Genomic DNA, 19,486 nt, shown 5'->3' on the forward strand with positions numbered 1-19,486 from the left:
CTACATATTAAATGTAAAAAATTTGTATGTCTAAATTCTGTTTTTTCCTGTTGAAATGATGGTATTTATGGTTTGAATGTCTAAATTTTGCCTGTCTAATTTATATACCCAACCTTTAGAATTGTAATTATCACTTACAGATGTGTTCTTATGTAAAAATAATTCCTGTGTAAATAATGTCGCAGTGTAGTGACTCTGGTACAGATTGAGTGGTGTTTCTAATTGCTCTGTGGAGTGAATAAGATGCAAATTTAAAGGGAAACTCGCTACACTACACCAATTGGCGCAGCTTAGTTACGCAAGGCGTATCTCTCCTAATGATGTATTGACGTTAGGGGTAAATATTTACTAAACTGCAGCTTTTTAGAGGTGGAGATGTTGCCCATAGCAACCAATCAGATTCTACTTTACATTTATCTAGCACTTTCTAGAACATAATAGCTAGAAACTGTTTGTTTGCTATGGGCAACATCTTCACTTTTAATAACCTGCGCTTTAGTAATTATTCCCCTAGGTGTATAAGGACACATCTGTAGATTGCACTAATAAATTTGATGAACTGTACATTTGTAAATCTATGAGCAAATCAGTTTGTATCTGTGTATGAAGTGCTGCAATGCTGTGTATATGGCTTTTTCTCATGACAAGGTATATTGTGTTCATCTGTACTCTGTATGTGTTCAAAACAAATTCCTGTGTGGTTAAGGTTGCAACCTGGCATCTGTAGTGCACTTTCAGTAGTGTTCAAAAACATGTCTACAATGTGAATAAGATGCACAATTTAAAAAAAAGCCATAATGTTGCCACTCTCAGAGCAGCTCAGTGGCGCTGGGTATCTTGCAGCATGTGGTGTATTGAGGGTAGGAGGTACATTTACTAATGTCCGGGATTTTAGAAGTGGAGATGTTGCCCATAGCAACCAATCAGATTTTATATTTTATCTTAAAGGAGGGGAATGATAGATGTTAAGTAGATTCTGATTGGTTACTATGGGCAACATCTCCACTTCAAAAAACCTGCACTTTTGTAAATATACCTCCAGGTGTATAAGGAGTAAGGACATATCACTATGTTCTATATATCATGAGGATCAGAGCCACAATCCTTCTTACAGTGTAGAGGTTGCTTTATATATATTTTAATTTAAAATGTACTGTATCATACATTGCATAACAGTATTAATACCTGTTTCAACCAGGTTGAGTATGTGATCCTAACTGTGGGGATGCCAGCTGTGAGAAGATCAATATTGGCATCCCAACAGTCCCCAATGCTGACACTAAACCTAACTTCCCCCTCCCTCCACCCAAAACCTAACTCTCCCCCCATAGTACCTAACACTAACCCATAACCCTCCATTAACCCCCAATACTTACCTTTGGGATGCTGGTGGTTGGGATTCTGGAGCCAGGATCCCAACACTGTCTCCAGAGGGGGTGTGGCAAGCCAACACAGAGTTTTGGCTAGCCATTAGAGAGTGTGTGGTCTGGGCCTCATTATAAATATATATAGTAAATAGTGATAGTGTATGCCTACCATAATCCTGGAAATGCAGTACACTGTATCATATGCACAGTCTGGAACCAGGCCCTTAGAGGAGTGTGTAGGCCCTCAGGCAGTGGGGCCCACCAGGAATTTCCCGTGTACCCCTGTGGGCCAGTCCAACCCTGTCTATGAGTCAGATAGATCTTTTAATTTATCTGCAGCTGCTAAACTTGTTTTTCTGGGTGTCATGGTTATGCAGCCAGAGAAACACTCTATTCTGTATGCTGAGAGAATGCCTATGCTGGAGCAAGTTCAATAGCAAACCATTAACATACAATTAGCATACCATTAGCAAAATATCTACATTTTAAATACAGCCACATATGGAGCTGCATGTGGGACAGAATCAGAAAATTATGGTGCATGCACAAAGGGATTAGTCAGTGATAAGATATCACTGACTGATCGCCCTGCACCCTCCTGGTATGCTGGATGACTGATATTGATCATCCAGCACACCACCAACCCACCAACAATGGCCCTATAGTAACCTGGTCAATATCTACAGCGTTGGCCTACATGCACGGCCGATGGACGATAATCGTCCATACGTGCACGTGCATCACTGGTCAGTGGTGGTTTGGAAGGGACCAAAAACTGCATGATATAAATGATAACGATATGATCAATATGGTTTATATTGTGCAATTTTTATTGCTCCATGTTTACGCACCATTCGATTCAGGAACTAAAATAGCAAGGAAACATCTCAGATATAATAACATGTTGTCATCGTTACTAAGACTATCTACATTAAGTTGATTTTGGTTAATGTAAAACATGTTTATGCTAATAGGATACCCATCCCGCTCTGTAACTAATAAAGACACACCTCCACCATTTACTCTCTGCTGTAACATGGGAAGAAGCTGTGAATGTAACATGTATAATGATGATATGAATTATTGGACACATTTCTGCATTCCTGGATTTAAATCCAACACAAACTTTTCATCAATCTTCTCTTTGGACTGATAATGTATATGGGTTTCATGAAACAGCCAATTTCAGACAAATATTAAACTGAAACTAATAAAGACTGAGGTCACTTACCTGTGCATACCCATATATATCCAGCACTTGTGCCATAGGAATGGTGGTGAAAGAATTGAGATCTCCAATAAAACCAACCAGTTTACCATGTTTCCTACATGAGTAATTAGGAGTTAATTTTTTACCAGATAATATATCTAAGACATGAGTTATAGCTTTCATCTCATATCCACAAGAATCAAACAAATTATAGCCCAGAGTAATATTGGGCAGAATTTTTGGGCTACTGTTAATCTCATTAATTGTATAAATAAAAGCTCGAAGGTGTCTGTACTTTTTGCGGTGTACACTGTTTAAACAAATAACAAAAATAATTTAGCATAAATGTGTTACTTTAAGAAGGTTCAAAAAAAGTAATAAATTATTAATTATTACTAAAATTAATACTAAAGGAAAAGCTGTAACATCATTACTAGAGGATTCAGACTCAAAAATGTCCATTGGCGCTGAATTTAGCATATCATGTAGTACCGAGTAATGAGTCAAATATGCATGTCAAAATTAGACTTTGTCATGAGGCAAAACCACATTTTAACAAAAAACTTAGATCTGACTTCTTTACAATAGCATAATCCAATCCCGAGGTGAAGCATGTAAAACATCATTTTCCCATAGTTCCCTGTGCTCATGCTTTTTTGAATACATATAAATACAGATAAGCAGGATTGGTTTTCAAAAAACCGAACCCACCTGAATTTGCATATCTGAGTACTTTCATTCCCAAGATCAGTTTCTCCTGCTAGACTCAAATTTCAAAAATTAGGCAAAATGTCATCTTCCCAGGGTCAGATCTCGTGTATTTTGGATTGCATATTACAGACCTTCCAATGTGTTCGCAACCATTTCACACAGGAGATCTGACGAGGGAGGCAGTGTTGGCAAGGCTTTTAGAGATAGAATTCAAGTTCAGGTAGCCGCACCTTAACTATAACACAGTGGGGATGATTCATTACCAATTGCTATTGCATTTGTGGCTGCGATAACGCATGCAGTTCTGATATGAAAATGTGCTAATGAATGCTATTGTGATATTGTCACACAGCCAGCATAAAGACCTCCACTACCATTATCTCACATCCGTAATACCTTGCAGTCCTGCTTATACATCAGGAACACTGAGTAACATTGGATCCTCATGTACAATTGCGTGGTATGACCCTACTCAGAAATTGCTAACCTTGTCGCATTCAGTGAGTACTGAAGGTGCATATGCCATTGCAGTGGCTAATTTATGCACACCCAAGTAACGGCGTTCAAATGGACAGGCACGCCTGCATTGTTCCAACCACTCCCCAGTCTCCACCCCCAAACGCTGATGTTCCATCTCTCCATCTGTGATAGCTTTCTATCTGTGAGCGTGACCACAGAGCGTTCGCATTGCTAACTCATGCACGTGTACTATAATGCATACACATGTGCAGTACGCACCATCGGTCGATCTGCGTGAGCTGTTGCAATTGCGATCCATGCTGAATCATGCCCACTGTCCTTTCAAGTCTTCATATATTGTAAGTGAAGAAAAGAAGACTCTTTTTCGGGGGCTCTCTTGTAAATGAACTTAATTGATTAGTTAAAACTTAAATTTTAGTCATAATTTGGTTAGAATGAACGGTATACAACAAACTACATATAACATACAAACATGCAGGAGTTCTAGTCAGTAAACGCTGACTAGGATACCACTGATTATAATGAAAAATCAGTATGCAACTAGCAAAAATTGACAGTAACTAATCGGTTACTATATGTCATGGCGAATATATATGATATTAGTTATGCATCAGCCAAAATTTTTTTTAAATTGTGTATGTTTAGTGAACAGCAGGCAGGCCCATGATATGACAACACTAATGCTCAGTAGGTTCAGAGCCACCATGTTAATAATATCTCACAGAGAATCACAGTTAAAAAAAATATTTTTCTTGTTTAAAACTGTGTGTGTTTAGTGAATGGAAGGCAGGCTCACAAAATGTCAACACTAATGCTCAGTAGGATAAAGGGCCATGGTGTTAATAATATCTGTGCAATGAATCAATATGGATCACAAGGTTCAATTGATAGAACAACAGGAGTATGATCCAAGTACTAGCACTGCAGCTACTTCCACCAGTCATGACAGTACTAGTCCTTCAATGTTATTTACTGAAGATAGTGCTCAAGGGATTAGATAATTTCTCAGGCCATCTATAATGAAAACAATATTTCACATTGCTGAAAAAATCACCTCTAATAAATAAAAAGTTTCCATAGAATGTTAGAGGATTATGTTAATGATAGTGTACAATTAGACATGTCAGACAGTCCCTTTGAATACAGGTAGAAAAAGACAATTTGGAGGCACTAGTAAAAACTGGTTTTGCTTTGATTAAGCTGCCCACCCTACAGTGTGTACTTGTAAAGTGTTTTCACCACAGAAGGGAACCTTGTCAGCAATCAGAATAGGAAGCTACTTCCTTAAAATATGAAAACAATTATATTCTTCATAATCAACTATAAATTCCACGAGGAAGACATTTACCACAAATTACATCAAAGGACTGAAACTTCTGTAATGGTGGATTCCAGTGGTAATGTTAATATTGTGTGAAGATTATGTTAACACTGATTAGGGTGAGAAGGAGTATGATGAAATCTTGCCACTGTAGACAAGCAACCATTAACCGTACTGTTAGCAGCCTAAAGCCAATTATTAACATCACTATTAGCTGCCTTAAGCCCATTGGTGGCTTGTTTTGTGGGGGCCCCAAAAAACCAATCACTTCAGCCACAAAAGCACCTGAAGTTGCTATAATGAATGGATTGTTAAACTGTTCATGTCCTTTTTTATATACAAATAAGAGTGAGTGGGAGGGCCTAAGGACAGTTCTATAGTGCAACACTTATTAATATGGGCGTTGCCAAGATGGCGTACTTTATTACTGTACTTTACTGGGGCATTCATGTTCTTTTGAATCTTGCAATGCCATCCTTCACCAGTTTCTCATCCAGGCATATAGGCCCCATTTTCTTCAGCTTCTTAGCAGATACAGACTAATATCATCAAATCATATAATACATTTTTCAATTTGACTAGGCCTTAAATCCTCAGAAATCAATTTGATTGGAAATTTGAATGCTTGCTTTTTAATAATGCTTTTTATCTCTCTGATTTGCTTTTTTATAGTTAAATTATCAACACTAACCAATTAACCAATTAACCAATCAATCAATCATTCAAGTATTCTACTTAAATGTGAAGGGGTGTAAAAATTGTGGTGATAAGCCATGCTGCGGTGCAGGCCTGCCCTTTGGTTGCACCTTTAGGCCGCTGCTGATCTCTTGGTCGATGGTCATGAAAACTTAGATAGGTGCAGACTAAAATAGTATGACCTCCATGGGGGTCAGTGGATTGCCATAATTGACTATCTTGGCTGCAAAATGGTTACAACCAGTGTATTTGCAAAACACAGGGTGTAGGCTGGATGAAAACACCAGAGGAAAAAGAGGTAAGGACAATGCTCATGAAAATCTCCTTGATGGACGGATAATTAAATTAATAATCAAAATCAATCAATCATTAATTCTGGTATTTTTAATTTGGGTAAGAGTGGGCTCTATTTTCTTGGGGTAAATTGGTTTTGATTTAAAAATATGTTCCAAATTAGTAATAAATTAGAGTAATATTAACCAAAATGTTGGTCTATGCAAAACAGACTATCCCCAATGATAAATTCTAAATTTCACAATCAAACAATTAAATTAAACTAACATACAAATCAATCCTTGCTTCCTTTCCCTGCCTTCCACTACATACATATTCCACCTCCCTCTCACCTCTGATCTAGTTCTTAATTAATGATAACATTCATGGTTTAAATTTTCTATTTGGTTGAATAGTTTATTAAACTGACTTCCTTTCTGCCACAGCAGTGCCACTTGGTTTCCTAGATGTGCCATGTTTGAAAATGAATTGCCAGATGTTTAAGCCTCTCAAAGCTGTTGCTTAGCTTAGTCAGCCAGCTAGCTCAGTGCAACCTTTTGACCTAGACTGTATGTAAACAATATTGTGAGCTATGAGGTCATGAAAGTATGACAAGATATTAATGTTATTGAGGTTAACAATATTTTAGAAACTAGCCCAAATTACGTGATTTTAACTGTTTTTATAAATAAAAAAAATACAGATCCAAAACATGAGAGTGATTTTGGCAAAACCCAAACACAACAATGAGTTAGATCCAGTGACAGCTCCAGAAGTGGGGATGCAGGACAGTGCAATATTCATATAGGGGAGCCACACCAACTGTACTTTCAAGCCCTGCCAAACATCACTGGTTATTCATTGACAGTTGGTGTGTCTCCCCTATTTGAATTTTGGACTGCCCTGCAGCCCCACCTCTGGAGCCACCATTGAAATGAACCAAAACTAAAACACAGGGGTCGGTGCATATCTCAATCACTAAGTGCACTGTGAAGACACTCATCTGCCATTTTCACATTTGTGTGAGTACTGTATGTAAAGGATCATTGACAGCAATTACAGATATCCATGGATTGGCCTTTCTGCTGCACTGACACTTGTATTGGAAATTTAATTATTTTAAACACCTCAATTTACAGTGATCTGTGTTTCTTCTGCAGAGTCAGGACCAGGGCCGATGAGAGCTGTGCCAGGCCCAGGTGACAGGGGACATGGCCTAATAGTGGGAGGCATGGCCATGCCCCCTTAATAAAAAATGGCAAAAAAATGTTTTGCAGCGGCACTGTGACCTGTGGAGGGGGGAACTCTGTGCCCCTCAGCCCAGTGCACAGCCAACGGGGGCATGATCAGTGTGATCACCCCCCAATGGGCATAAGATAATTCTCTGGTTGCTGCTTTAGCAGCCAAGAGCAGTCTCAAAGTGCAGCCCAGCACATAATAGTGTTTGCTGGGCTGCTGTGACATAAGAGGGAGGGGGAGCAGTACTGGACCTGGGCCCCCACTTGGCCCCTGCAGCAAGCTCATGCCTGGGTAATTAGTACCTGCTCCCCCCCTCTCAGTGCCCCTGGTCAGGACTTATATACAAAGGTAACAGCAACTTCATCCAAATCATTTTAGGATTACCCTGGTTACGCCAGCATAATCCCAGGATAGACTGGTGTTCAATGCAGATTCTTTCATGGGAGACTGACTGTCAGAAGTCCTGTCTTCCCAAGATATGACCTGTAAGGAAGAGAGTTTCATTAATACATCCAGCTATTCCTAAGGAGTACCAGATGTTCACTGATGTTTTTTTCTGAACAACAGGTGAATGTCTTACCTCCTCACAGAGAATGGGATTGTCCAATTGATCTGATGCCTGACAAGATGCCACCTTGTGGTCGCACCTATCCTCTATCCTTCCCTGAGACTCAAGCTATGTCCGAATACATCCAGGACAACCAAGCAAATGGTTTAATTCATCCTTCTACCTCTCCTGCCAGAGCTCGGTTCTTTTTTGTCAGCAAGAAGGACGGTGGCTTAAGACCTTGAAAAGACTACCGGGGTCTTAATGATATAACGGTCAAGAATTGATACCCGCTTCCACTGATCACAGAGTTGTTCGACAGGGTTAAGGGGTTCATCATATTCTCAAAGTTAGATCTGAGAGTGGCTTATAATCTCATCTGTATTCACACTGGTGATGCATGGAAGACCACCTTTAATACCAGAGATGGACATTTTGAATACCTGATGATGCCCTTTGGGTTATGCAATGCTCCTGCTGTTTTTCGGAGACTTGTTATACATCTCGGTTGTTGTCTACCTGGATGATATACTGATTTTTTCATCTTCTGTAGTGAAACATCATGAACATGTGAAGGAAGTATTATCCCGTCTAAGAAAGAACTACCTTTACTGCAAATTGGTGAAATGTGTCTTTGGTGTGCCAAGTGTGCCATTCCTTGGTTAAGTCATCTCTGGCTCCAGTCTATAAATGGACCCCAAGAAGGTACAGGCAATTTTGGATTGGTCCCGACCTCAAACATTGAAAGCCATTCAGAGACTGCTTGGGTACACCAATTACTATAGACACTTTATCAAGGGATTCTTGTCATTATTGGCTCCCATTACATCCCTGACCCCTAAAAATGTTAATCCTGCCCTATGGTCACCTGTGGCAGAAACTGCCTTCCAGCTCTTAAAACAAGCTTTTATTTCTGCTCCAGTCCTACAACAACCAGATCTGGATAGGCCTTTCTTTTTGGAAGTGGATGCGTTATCAGAAGCTGTGGGAGCAGTCCTATCCCAATGTTATGAGGACAATCAAGTTCATCCCTGTGGGTTTTCCTCCAAGAAGTTTTCTCCTGCAGAAAGAAATTATGCTATCAGTGAACAAGAACTCTTGGCAGTGAAGTTGATATTAAAAGAATGGAGATACCTGCTGGAAGGGGCAAAGTTTCCCTTCACTGTCTTCACTGACCATAGTTACCTCCTCTTCCACAAGAATCTCCAGTGTGTGAGTCCTCGTCTGGCCCGATGGGCAATATTTTTCGCTCGGTTCCAGTTCACTCTGACCTTCTGGTCTGGAGCCCTTAATCAGAAAGCAGATGCTCTGTCCAGATCCCTCCTCTGTGATGACAAATTGGAGAATCAACGTAATGCCCCTGTCTTGGAGTCAAGAGTGTTCGCCACCTTACAGTTACAGCCCCCTACTGGGAAGTCTTTTGTGGCCCCGGAGTTAAGGAAGAAGCTCTTCACCTGGGCTCATTCCTCTCTCTTTGCGAGTCACTCAGGTACTCGGAGGACTCTGGAATTTTTAAAGTGAGGCTATTGGTGGCAATCCATGAAGGTGGACATGTTGGTGTTCATTTCTTCAAGTTCCTCTTGTGCCCAGCATAAATCTTCAGGCTCCCGCTAGTGAGTTGTTGCCACTACCTTTTCCATCACGTCCATGGATGCTTCTCTGCATGGACTTCGTAATGGATCCCCTGAACCCTCAGGGGTTCACTACCATCTGGGTCGGGGTTGACCGATTTTCAAAGATGGTCCATTACATACCCCTAAAAAAACTGCCTACTGCTCCTGACTTGGCTCACCTGTTCATTCAACACATATTCCATCTCCATGGTCTTCCTGACGAAATAGTCTCTGACCATGGTGTTCAATTTGCATCAAAATTTTGGAGAGACTTATGTTCTGTACTACAAGTAAAACTAAATTTTTCTATGGCTTATCACCCACATAGCAATGGATCCACTGATAAGGTTAATCAAGACCTTAAGACCTTACTGAGAATTTTTATGACATCTTCTCAAGACAATTGGTCTGTATTGCTGCCATGGGCTGAATTTGCATATAATGCCTCCTACTACTCTACTACAAACCAAACTCCATTCCAAGTTGTCTACAGTCTTCATCCTCGGGTTCCTGAATTTCATAGCCTGCCTGTCTTTGATGTACCAGCCGTAGAAGACACTGTACGGAGATTTGTATCTATTTGGACTCAAGTGCATGCTGACTTGGAGAAGGCACCCTCCCATTACAAATTTCAGGCAGACAAAAGGCGTTGGAAGGTACCACGCATGCAATTTGGAGACCAAGTGTGGTTGTCCACCTGGAACCTACGGCTCAGAGTACCATCAATGAAATTAGCTCCACACTTAATCAGGCCCTTCTCCATCTTAGAAATTATCAACCCTGTGGCTTATCGCCTTCAATTGCCCCCTTATCTGAAGATCCCCAATTCTTTTCATGTTTCACTACTTAAACCCCTGGTGCTGAACAAATTCCAGAGAGTCCTACCTGTTCCTCCATGTATCCAGACCGAAAGAGACATGGAGTTTGAGGTCTCCCAGGTCCTAGATTCTCGTAATCGCAGAGGACGTTTGCAATACTTGTTAGACTGGAGGGATTATGGCCCGGAGGAGCGCTGTTGGACCATGAAGCATGGAGGCATCCATGCTTCTGCACTCATCAAGAAGTTCCATGCTGCCCATCTGGAGAAACCTGGTGAGTGTCCTGAGGCCACCCATAAGGGGGGGTACTGCCAGGGTTTCTCGACATGGTGGTTGATGGGTAATACCTGTGAGGTCAATATGGTGGGGTGGTGTCTAGCAGTGGAGCTGGTGTTTGGTGAGGGGCATTGCCTTTGCATGGTTCTGTGTGGGCACATTGTCACTCAGGGCTGGTGAGGCCTCGTGGTGTTTCTGTTCCGCTCGACATGGGCACCGCCATCTTGCTCTGGCTATGTGATTCAGTTGTCCAACCCTGGTGGGTCATGTGCTCTCTCCGGCCAGTAATAGCGCAGCACTTGGTATTTAGGAAGGTCCAGAGCTTTTCTTCATTGACAGTGCAATGTATCTCTCAGCTACAGCTGAGAGAGAGTACCTGTGCTCATTACCGGCTTTCTTGGAAATGTTACCTAGCCTGTTACCTTGCCTGCTCCAACCTGCTGTACTTACCCTGCACCCTCCATTTACCTTTCCCCTGTCTGAGTACCTGAGCCTGCTGTCACCCTGCACCTTGCCTCCACTTACACCCAGCTGGACTGCATCACCCTCTGCCTGCATTTAATTTCTGCTCACCATACCTGCATACTGGACTGTTCCTGCCTGTCACTATCTGGACATTCTCCCATTTACTTCACTACAGTTATAAAGTGCTATACCTGGACTTTTTATTTTGCCATTTCCATATCTACCAAGTTACTCATTAAAAGTTCCACTTTTTCATTTAAATCTTCTGTGTATGCTCCTATCACCACACCAGGTCCACAACAAAACCAGAAGCTCACAGGATGTAGTTATGAGACCAGCGGCCACATGGCCACTGGTCTCAATCCTGACTGTGGAATCCTGGCAAGGGACTTAAAATAGGCATCGATAACAATACCGATGCCCATGTTAATCCCAACACCAGAATGCAGAGAGGACGCTGGACCGATCATCCTCCTGCTGGGTAAGTATACACTTAGCCATGGGATGGGGGTTATGTTTAGGGACCCTAGGGTTAGGCACCCCCCATGGAGGTTTAGGGTTATGCAACGGGAAGGGGGGTTAGGGTTAGTTACAAAGCAGGGAAGTTAGGGTTAGGCATCTCCCTGGGAGGTTTAGGTTTAGGGTTCAGGGAGGGGGGGTTAAGGTTTAGGCGACTATAGGGGGAGGTTTCGGTTAGGCACTATGGGGGAGGTTAGGGTTAGACACCACTAAGAGAGGATTAGGGTTAGGGGGGTGGGTTAGGGATAGTGTGGTTACTTACCCTCATAGGGATCTCCTCCATCGGGTATCTTCTGCCAGCATTTCAATCACATTACCATTAGAGTCATTGACACAAGAAAATGAATCTGTATCTCAAATGGACCACAAAAAACTTTTTAACATTTCATTTAGAAATATAATTGAAAAAAAAAACTTATATCCCTTACAATATCATTGTTCCTTTATAGAGGGCTTCTATTCTATAAACATGGAGGGCATCAGAGCTTTATTTAACATAGGGACCAAAATAGAAATAGGGACATTTAAAAAAAAGAGTAAATAGCCCTCAAGAAGCTTATTACAAATGATGATATCATAAAGAAGGAGGTAGACTAGAATGGTGAATTATTCTTTTTAGTGGGACTACATGTCCCAGCAATCCTGCCCAATGGAAATGTAGAACCAGAAGGCCATTGGCACATATACTCCGACTGTAAAGAAAATATACAAAAGATAAGACACACACATCGAAAGATTTATGACTTTATTACACCTTCATAAACACACACACTACTTACTTACCTTCTCCAAAGTGTTTCTTAAAACAAACAAATGGAAATTGCGATCTCCATGGACACAGAAGCACTGTAAATCCATACTGTTCATTAAAGTGCTTCCCCGGAGAAAGACTGGTCCCTGACGTGGGTTCCTGCACTATAGACATAATTGGCCAAGAGCCAGACTGCTCTTAGGTAAAAAGTGGGCATTGCAGTAAAATCTTGAATGCTGAATGGCTACGAATGGTCTGACTTTTTGACAATCATAGCTAGAATACAGGAAACCTCGTGGGTCTTGCCATTTTGTGTGGAAGTACTGTAAAGTACAGTATGAACTGTCCATGTCCATTTCTGTGTGTTTTTTTAAAGAAGACCTACAGTACCAATTCTCTGACAAAACTGCCATGACAAAGAAATGTGTTACAGATTGTTTGCTGGGATACTCACCTACTTGCCACAGTCTGCCAGGCAATATGCCTAATTTATCAGTTGACATGGGTCTTCACCCCCCTTCTGTTGGTGAACTATGGTGCACATATGTGGTGGAAGGAGCGACTGCATCGCATTGCTCTGTTGTGAGTCAATCATCACTCATACAAGTGCAATGGGTCAGGTTTGCTTGGACCTTTAGTCCCACTGAAAAGAACAATACTATTTCTAATTTTTACACTACAACATTACCCCTGGACCCATCACCACCAAAGGTGCAGGGAATAGTCCTGCACTGATCCTTGGGATGGGGGACCCCAACTTATTTTTGGGGTCCCCACTTTCTTATGATATCCAGTTTTGGGTAACTAGTTTGAGTCTGGTTTACATTATGGCAGGGGGACTTTATGCTGTGTGTCTCCCTACCATAGTGTAAGCCCCAGACTGGTTTACCTGTAGCTCTCTGCTTGTTACTGGAAATACAGGGGAAATCCTAAACCATTGTTCCTCTGAATATTCATTACCAGAAAAGGCTAAGAGATCAGGGGATCCCACACATATTTTTTATGATTTTTAGTCCTTTCTTTACAGTTGACAAACAGAAGCACTGAACAGATAAAACTGATCTGTGCAGTGTTTCAGCAGAACATGCGGATTGTATCCTATTATGGAAATCAGAAGGTTAATAAAGGTTAACCTTGTAGTTCTAAACATAGCAAACAATGTAATGGTTCCCTCTATAGACTTTAAAGATGCTTTCCCACCATTAAAATTATGAGGAAAATTTTGACAGACAGCCTGACTGCTAATAGCCAATCAGCAGGCAGCTACTACAGAGGCACCCGCTGATTGGCTGGTGGCTCCTCTAATGACAGTAGTCACCCTGGTCCCACTCATTCACGCAGAGGAAGTGTATGTGTAAATACATACACTTCTTCCTGTCTGCCTTGCAATCGGGCATACGTTTTTGGTTTCTAACCCCTTGGATGCCTACTTGGAATAAAGAGGATGTGATCTACACAAGAATCAGGTGAGTATACATTTTTTTTACAGGTGAATAGGTTGTACATGGCTACAGGAATTGTAGATTAATATGTATGTGTGTGTGTGTATGTAAACTAAAATATTTTAACCAACAGTGTCCATGTCCTATGTTTATTTTAATATTTATTTTGCAAGTAAACTAGACAAAGCAGCAGGCCCTTAATGTCCTGCTTGCTGATACTTGTAGTTCTCCAAGTACTAGCAAGTGGGGGTGGCTTGCTGGGACCTCTATTTCTCCTGTAAAAGGCGCTATTATTCATTCTATTTACTAGACAAACAACCTGGCACCCGCCCAAAAAGAGTCCAGAAAATCTCCATCTGTAAATGGAGATCCTGACCTCTTACTTTCCCCCAAAAGCAGTAACATTTCTCCATTTTGGGAAACAGAGGACACTGCTGCCACTTCCCCACTCACAAAAAGCAGCAGTCTGTCAAGTACTGCCAATTTGCTGTCGCTCTGTGTGCAATGAAGCTGGACTGGTTCTGCACTGATGTGCAGAACTGTTTCAGTCCCTAAGTGTAGTACTTGTACATCTCTACAAACAGACATATTTATAACTTTAAATAATATTACTTAGGCCAAATAACAAAATTACTCTTCACAGAAGTATCCTTAGGATAGTACAAGGGTGTCAATGTGTGTGTCAGATGGAATTTTGAAACTGAATAGAATTCTTTCATAATGTCTAACTGATCTGTGAATGTATGGATGAGTAAAATTGAGGAAATATTTATAAATAGAGAATGGAACATTAGATGTAGTTAATCTGCAAAAGTATGATGTTGATAATTGTGTAGCTGACAGTAAGGACGGTGATGATGATAATACATTTATTGAACATTAAAAAAAGGATGATGTTGATGATGTTAATAATTGTGAAATCTGACAATAATGATGATGATGATGACGATGATATACTGTATGTGTTGTACATATAAAAGAATAATGATGATGATAAATCAGTTGACGTATCAATGATTGATGATGATGATGATGATGATGATGATGAATGTGTTTTAAGCATAAAAGAATGGTGATGATGGGGGTGGTGGTGATGATGATGATGATGATGATGATGATGATGATGATGATGATGATGATGATGAATGTGTTTTAAACATAAAAGAATGGTGATGATGGTGGTGGCGGTGGTGATGATGACAACAACTATAATGACGACAGTGGTGGTGCTGCTGCTGCTGATGACAATGATGATGATGATGATGATGACGATAAATGTGTTTTACATATTAAAGTATGATGATGATGGTTGGTGGTGGTGATGATGACAACAACTCTGATGATGACAGTGGTGGTGGTGATGATGATGACGGTGACGATAAATGTGTTGTACATATAAAAGATTGATGTCAGCTATGACAATGATGATGATGATGATGATTTTGATGAATGTCTCTAGGTAAGGCAACCCACCTCATGGCCATGATAAGTGCATTGTTGTTATGCCTGGTTAAAACAGCAAAGAAACTACCTCCCAGATGTGGAACTGTTTCTACTCAAGACTACAGACAATGATTTTCAAGCTATCCTTAGCTTTTATGACATCAAAATAAGTTCAGGTAGGAATGTTAACCATCTAGACACCTCCTTGTGAATACGTAATTTGCAGCAAAAATTATGCAAGTGGTTCTTCCCAAAAATTGAAATCACATGTAATAATCAGTCCTGTAACAGTTACCAGCAGCATGGTTACATTCCTCATACAATTTTCACTGCCAATACCCTCATCATTGGCTTATTCAGGAACAGTATAATTAGTGCTGCATCATTTGATTAAATGCTACCAGGCTCCTTAATACAATCCATAATTCCCAAGAACAGTTCCCTTTCCTCAAGTCCTTTCCTTCACATGGAGTCCCAGCCTATCAATTACAAGGTCCGCCCCGCAAACTACACAAGGAGCTGCTGCTGAATAAAGCCTGGTTTTATAGTCCTCCTGAAGATTTAAATAGTATAAAAGATACTTTGATGTGCCAGGATTATAATTGTGAGTGGAGTACACCAATTCTTATACAGTCAGAGGTTGGCATCAGTGATGGATGCACCTCTGAAAATTGTATTTATTGCTTATACATGTGTATAATATATTTTTTTATGTCTATTTTCTTTTTTCTACAATATGTCTACATGGCGGTTACAAACACTGAAACAACTGGTCTGGATGACCATGAACATTTCATTATTTCATTACTGTTTATCTATATATATATATTGTTTTTTTTTTACCAGAGCCTTCCCACATTAAGAACAACCTTTTTTTAGTAAATACATCAGAGGGGAAAGTGATACTCCTATTTTTTTCTAAGAAGCTGGGAGGCAGCATGTTAAACTCATGGATTAGTTACCCACCCTGTTGTTTTTACAATAATTCCCAAGAATAATATTTGGTCAGTAAGGCAGATGCTGTAGTGTGGCTGAAGACCTGACCCACATGGTCAAATGGCAAATGTGTCAATGAGAGGGTTAATACCTTGTGCTGCAGCACAATATTCATATGAAGTATCTTAATATATATATATATATATATATATATATATATATATAATTATATACTATAAATGTAAATATTTTACTGCTCTGTGTGCTGATGTACTATTGACATGTTTGTAAAATGCATGTTTAATTGTAGGTTCTATGAATTTATAGGAATGTGTAAGGAATTGCCATCTTCTAGGAAATGTGATGGTAATTAAGCTGGTCTAGCAAAATCTCTAGTGTGAAATGACCAACTTTGTTTACAGTCAATGCACTCAAAGGTGCAATCATGTATTTCTAAGCAATACTGCATGCAAAATCTGATAGTGCTTGGACAAATTGGTTGGGTGGTATATTATATATAAATATATATATGAAAGCAGAGAGGAAGATGTTTGGCTCATTTGAAATGTAATATATGTTTATTTATCTTTTGTGAGATAATTGTTTTATTGATAGTTTAGACCAAAATGTCTTAGGTCCAGCGCAAGTACTTAGCTTGATAGGTCAAGGAAGCTACTGTAGGTGGGCTTTTATCCTCCTTTGGTATTGTGTTTAAGAACAGGATAAAAAGAGGTCAGCAAGGCAAGAATGTATATATATTTTGAACTTTGAGAGGGAATGTAATTCTGTTACATCTATGTTCTGTGGTTTACCCTGAAGAATTGTTTATTTCAAGACATTGAGCAATAACTATCTTGCCTTATTATGAAGCATTTGTCTGTATTCTATGACCACCAGAATTTCACAAAAAAGTTATTCCATTATCCAGCTGTTCAAGATTGAGCCTAGTGTCAAGCCCTGGTGTTCAGGGCTGCCATCAGAAATTGTGGGGCCCGGGACTAATAAAATAGGCAGGGCCCCCCTCAACCTCCTTTCCTCCCAGCCCCTTTAAAAAAAAACCCTTCACCTGCTCCCCCCATTACGTTATTCATACTCAATATAAATAAATGGAAAAGACTGAACATCAAATTCTAAAGGCTATAGCACATCTAATAAATGGAGGCATTTTAAAATTAACTGGAGCCTGCCAGGGAGCATGGAGAGAATTCCATGGAGCACCAGAAGCAGGGACAATCTTATTCTCCCAGACTCAGGGCCTCATTCAGACCTGCTCACAAGCATTGAGAGCTCACAGGCGGGTTGATGGTGAGCCCCTGCGCATGTGCAGCGGTTGCACTGCATGTGCGCAAGCCCTGGAGTGATAGAGAAATTCTCTCGCTCCGGGGCTCGCTACAAACGGGGCAGCTGTCGATGGTGATCGACAGCTTGCCATGTTTGGTAAGGGGGCAGGGGGGTGGCTTCACAAACAGAGGTGTTCCCAAGCGAATGCCTGCCGTTTGTGGGCAGCCCAACTGAAATCACTCATGATGCTCTGTTAGAGCCGAAAGCTCTCTGGGGCTTGCGGGAGATGAGACCCTACCTCAAGGGTTTCCTTGCAAGCCGCAATGGTCGCGATGGTCTCGACCATCGTGACCATCTCCTGGTCACTCGCCAAAGCTGTTGGTGGTAAAAACCAGACAGCTGCCCTCATTTAAAGTGAGCGCTCAGTCCCATCACGCTCTGTCTCCACTGTCGGTCTGAATACTGCATCAATGGCCCGGGTCTGTAACTCTTGGACAAAGGACACACAGATAGTGACACACACTTAACTTAACTCACTTACTCCCAAAGCCAGCCCTAAAAAATTTGATGCCCTAGGCAAGATTTTCTCTGGTGCCCCCAGCAGAAAATTGCAGGTTCTCCCCTCTCAGCACACTGCTATAACTAAAAAGAAAAGGGATTAGTTTTAGGGGAGAGTTCCTTTCACCCCACCACAGAAAGCATTCTATAAGGCAAATTCTACCCTCACAGCACTCCTCTTCCCTCACTGCAAGCACCCTAACCCAACAAAGCACCTGTCACCCAGCAAAGCACCTCTCACAGCACAGATTATAGCACAGCACCCCTCACAGCACAGCACCTCTCACAGCACAGATTATAGTACAGCATCCCTCAGCCAGCACAACATCCCTTACATCACAGATTATAGTACAGCATCCCTCACCCCTCAAAACACCCCTCATAGCACAGATTATAGTACAGCATCCCTCACCCAGCACAGCACCTCTCACAGCACATATTATAGTACAGCATTCCTAAGACAGCACAGCACCTCTCCCAGCAAAGATTAGAGTACAGCATCCCTCATCCAGCACAGCATCCCTTACATCACAGATTATAGCACAGCACCCCTCACAGCACAGCACCTCTCACAGCACAGATTATAGTACAGCATACCTCAGCCAGCACAGCATCCCTTAAATCACAGATTATAGTACAGCATCCCTCACCCCTCACAAAACCCCTCATAGCACATTTTATAGTAGAGTATCCATCACCCAGAACAGTAACTCTCCCAGCACAGATTATAGTACAGCATCCCTCAGCCAGCACAGCATCCCTTACAGCACAGATTAAAGTAAAGCATCCCTCACCCCTCACAACACCCCTCATTGCACAGATTATAGTACAGCATCCCTCACCCAGCACAGCACCCCCCTCATCACAGATTATAGTACAGCATCCCACAGACAGAACAGCACCCCACACATCACAGATTTTAGTACAGCATCCCTCGCCCCTCACAGCACCCCTCATAGCACAGACTATAGTACAGCATCCCTCACACAGAACAGCACCTATCACAACACAGATTATAGCACAGCATCCCTCATCCAGCACAGCACCCCTCATTGCAAACATTATAACACAGCACTACTCACCCAGCATAGCACCCGTCAAAGCACAGATTATATCAGAGTAACCCCTTGCCCATAAGAGTACCCCTCATAGAACAGATTATAGTACAGCATGCCTCACCCAGAACAGCACCCATCACCCAGTACAGCACCCCTCACAGCACAGACATTAGTACAGCATCCCTCACCCTGCCAACACCCCTCATAGCACAAATTATAGCACAGCGTCCCTCACCCAGCATAGCACCCCTCACAGCACAGTTGATATCAGATTACCCCCTTGTCCAGCAGAGCACCCCTCATAGCACAACTAAAAGAACACCATTAATAGAACAGCATTCCTCACCCAGCACAGCACCCTCACAGCACAGATGATAGTACAGCATCCCTCACCAAGCACAGCACCATTTATAGCACAGATTATAACCACAGCATCCCTCAACCAGCACTGCACCCCTCTAGCACAGGTTATAGCACAGCAT

The 19,486-nt window shown here is 41.4% G+C and overlaps 1 protein-coding gene across 1 annotated transcript in view; it reads right to left on the reverse strand.

Annotated features, from left to right (window-relative positions):
* LOC148481203 (vomeronasal type-2 receptor 26-like) overlaps positions 1-19,486 on the reverse strand; it is a 173,549-nt gene that overhangs the window by 68,648 nt on the left and 85,415 nt on the right. The window contains exon 2 of the mRNA XM_088453817.1: positions 2,599-2,887. Within this exon, the coding sequence (XP_088309943.1) occupies positions 2,599-2,887 (289 nt within the window). The remainder of the gene's footprint in view (positions 1-2,598; positions 2,888-19,486) is intronic.

Source organism: Taudactylus pleione, unplaced genomic scaffold (genome assembly GCF_031769625.1).
Source record: "Taudactylus pleione unplaced genomic scaffold, aTauple2 ptg000592l, whole genome shotgun sequence".
Taxonomy (NCBI): Eukaryota; Metazoa; Chordata; class Amphibia; order Anura; family Myobatrachidae; genus Taudactylus; species Taudactylus pleione.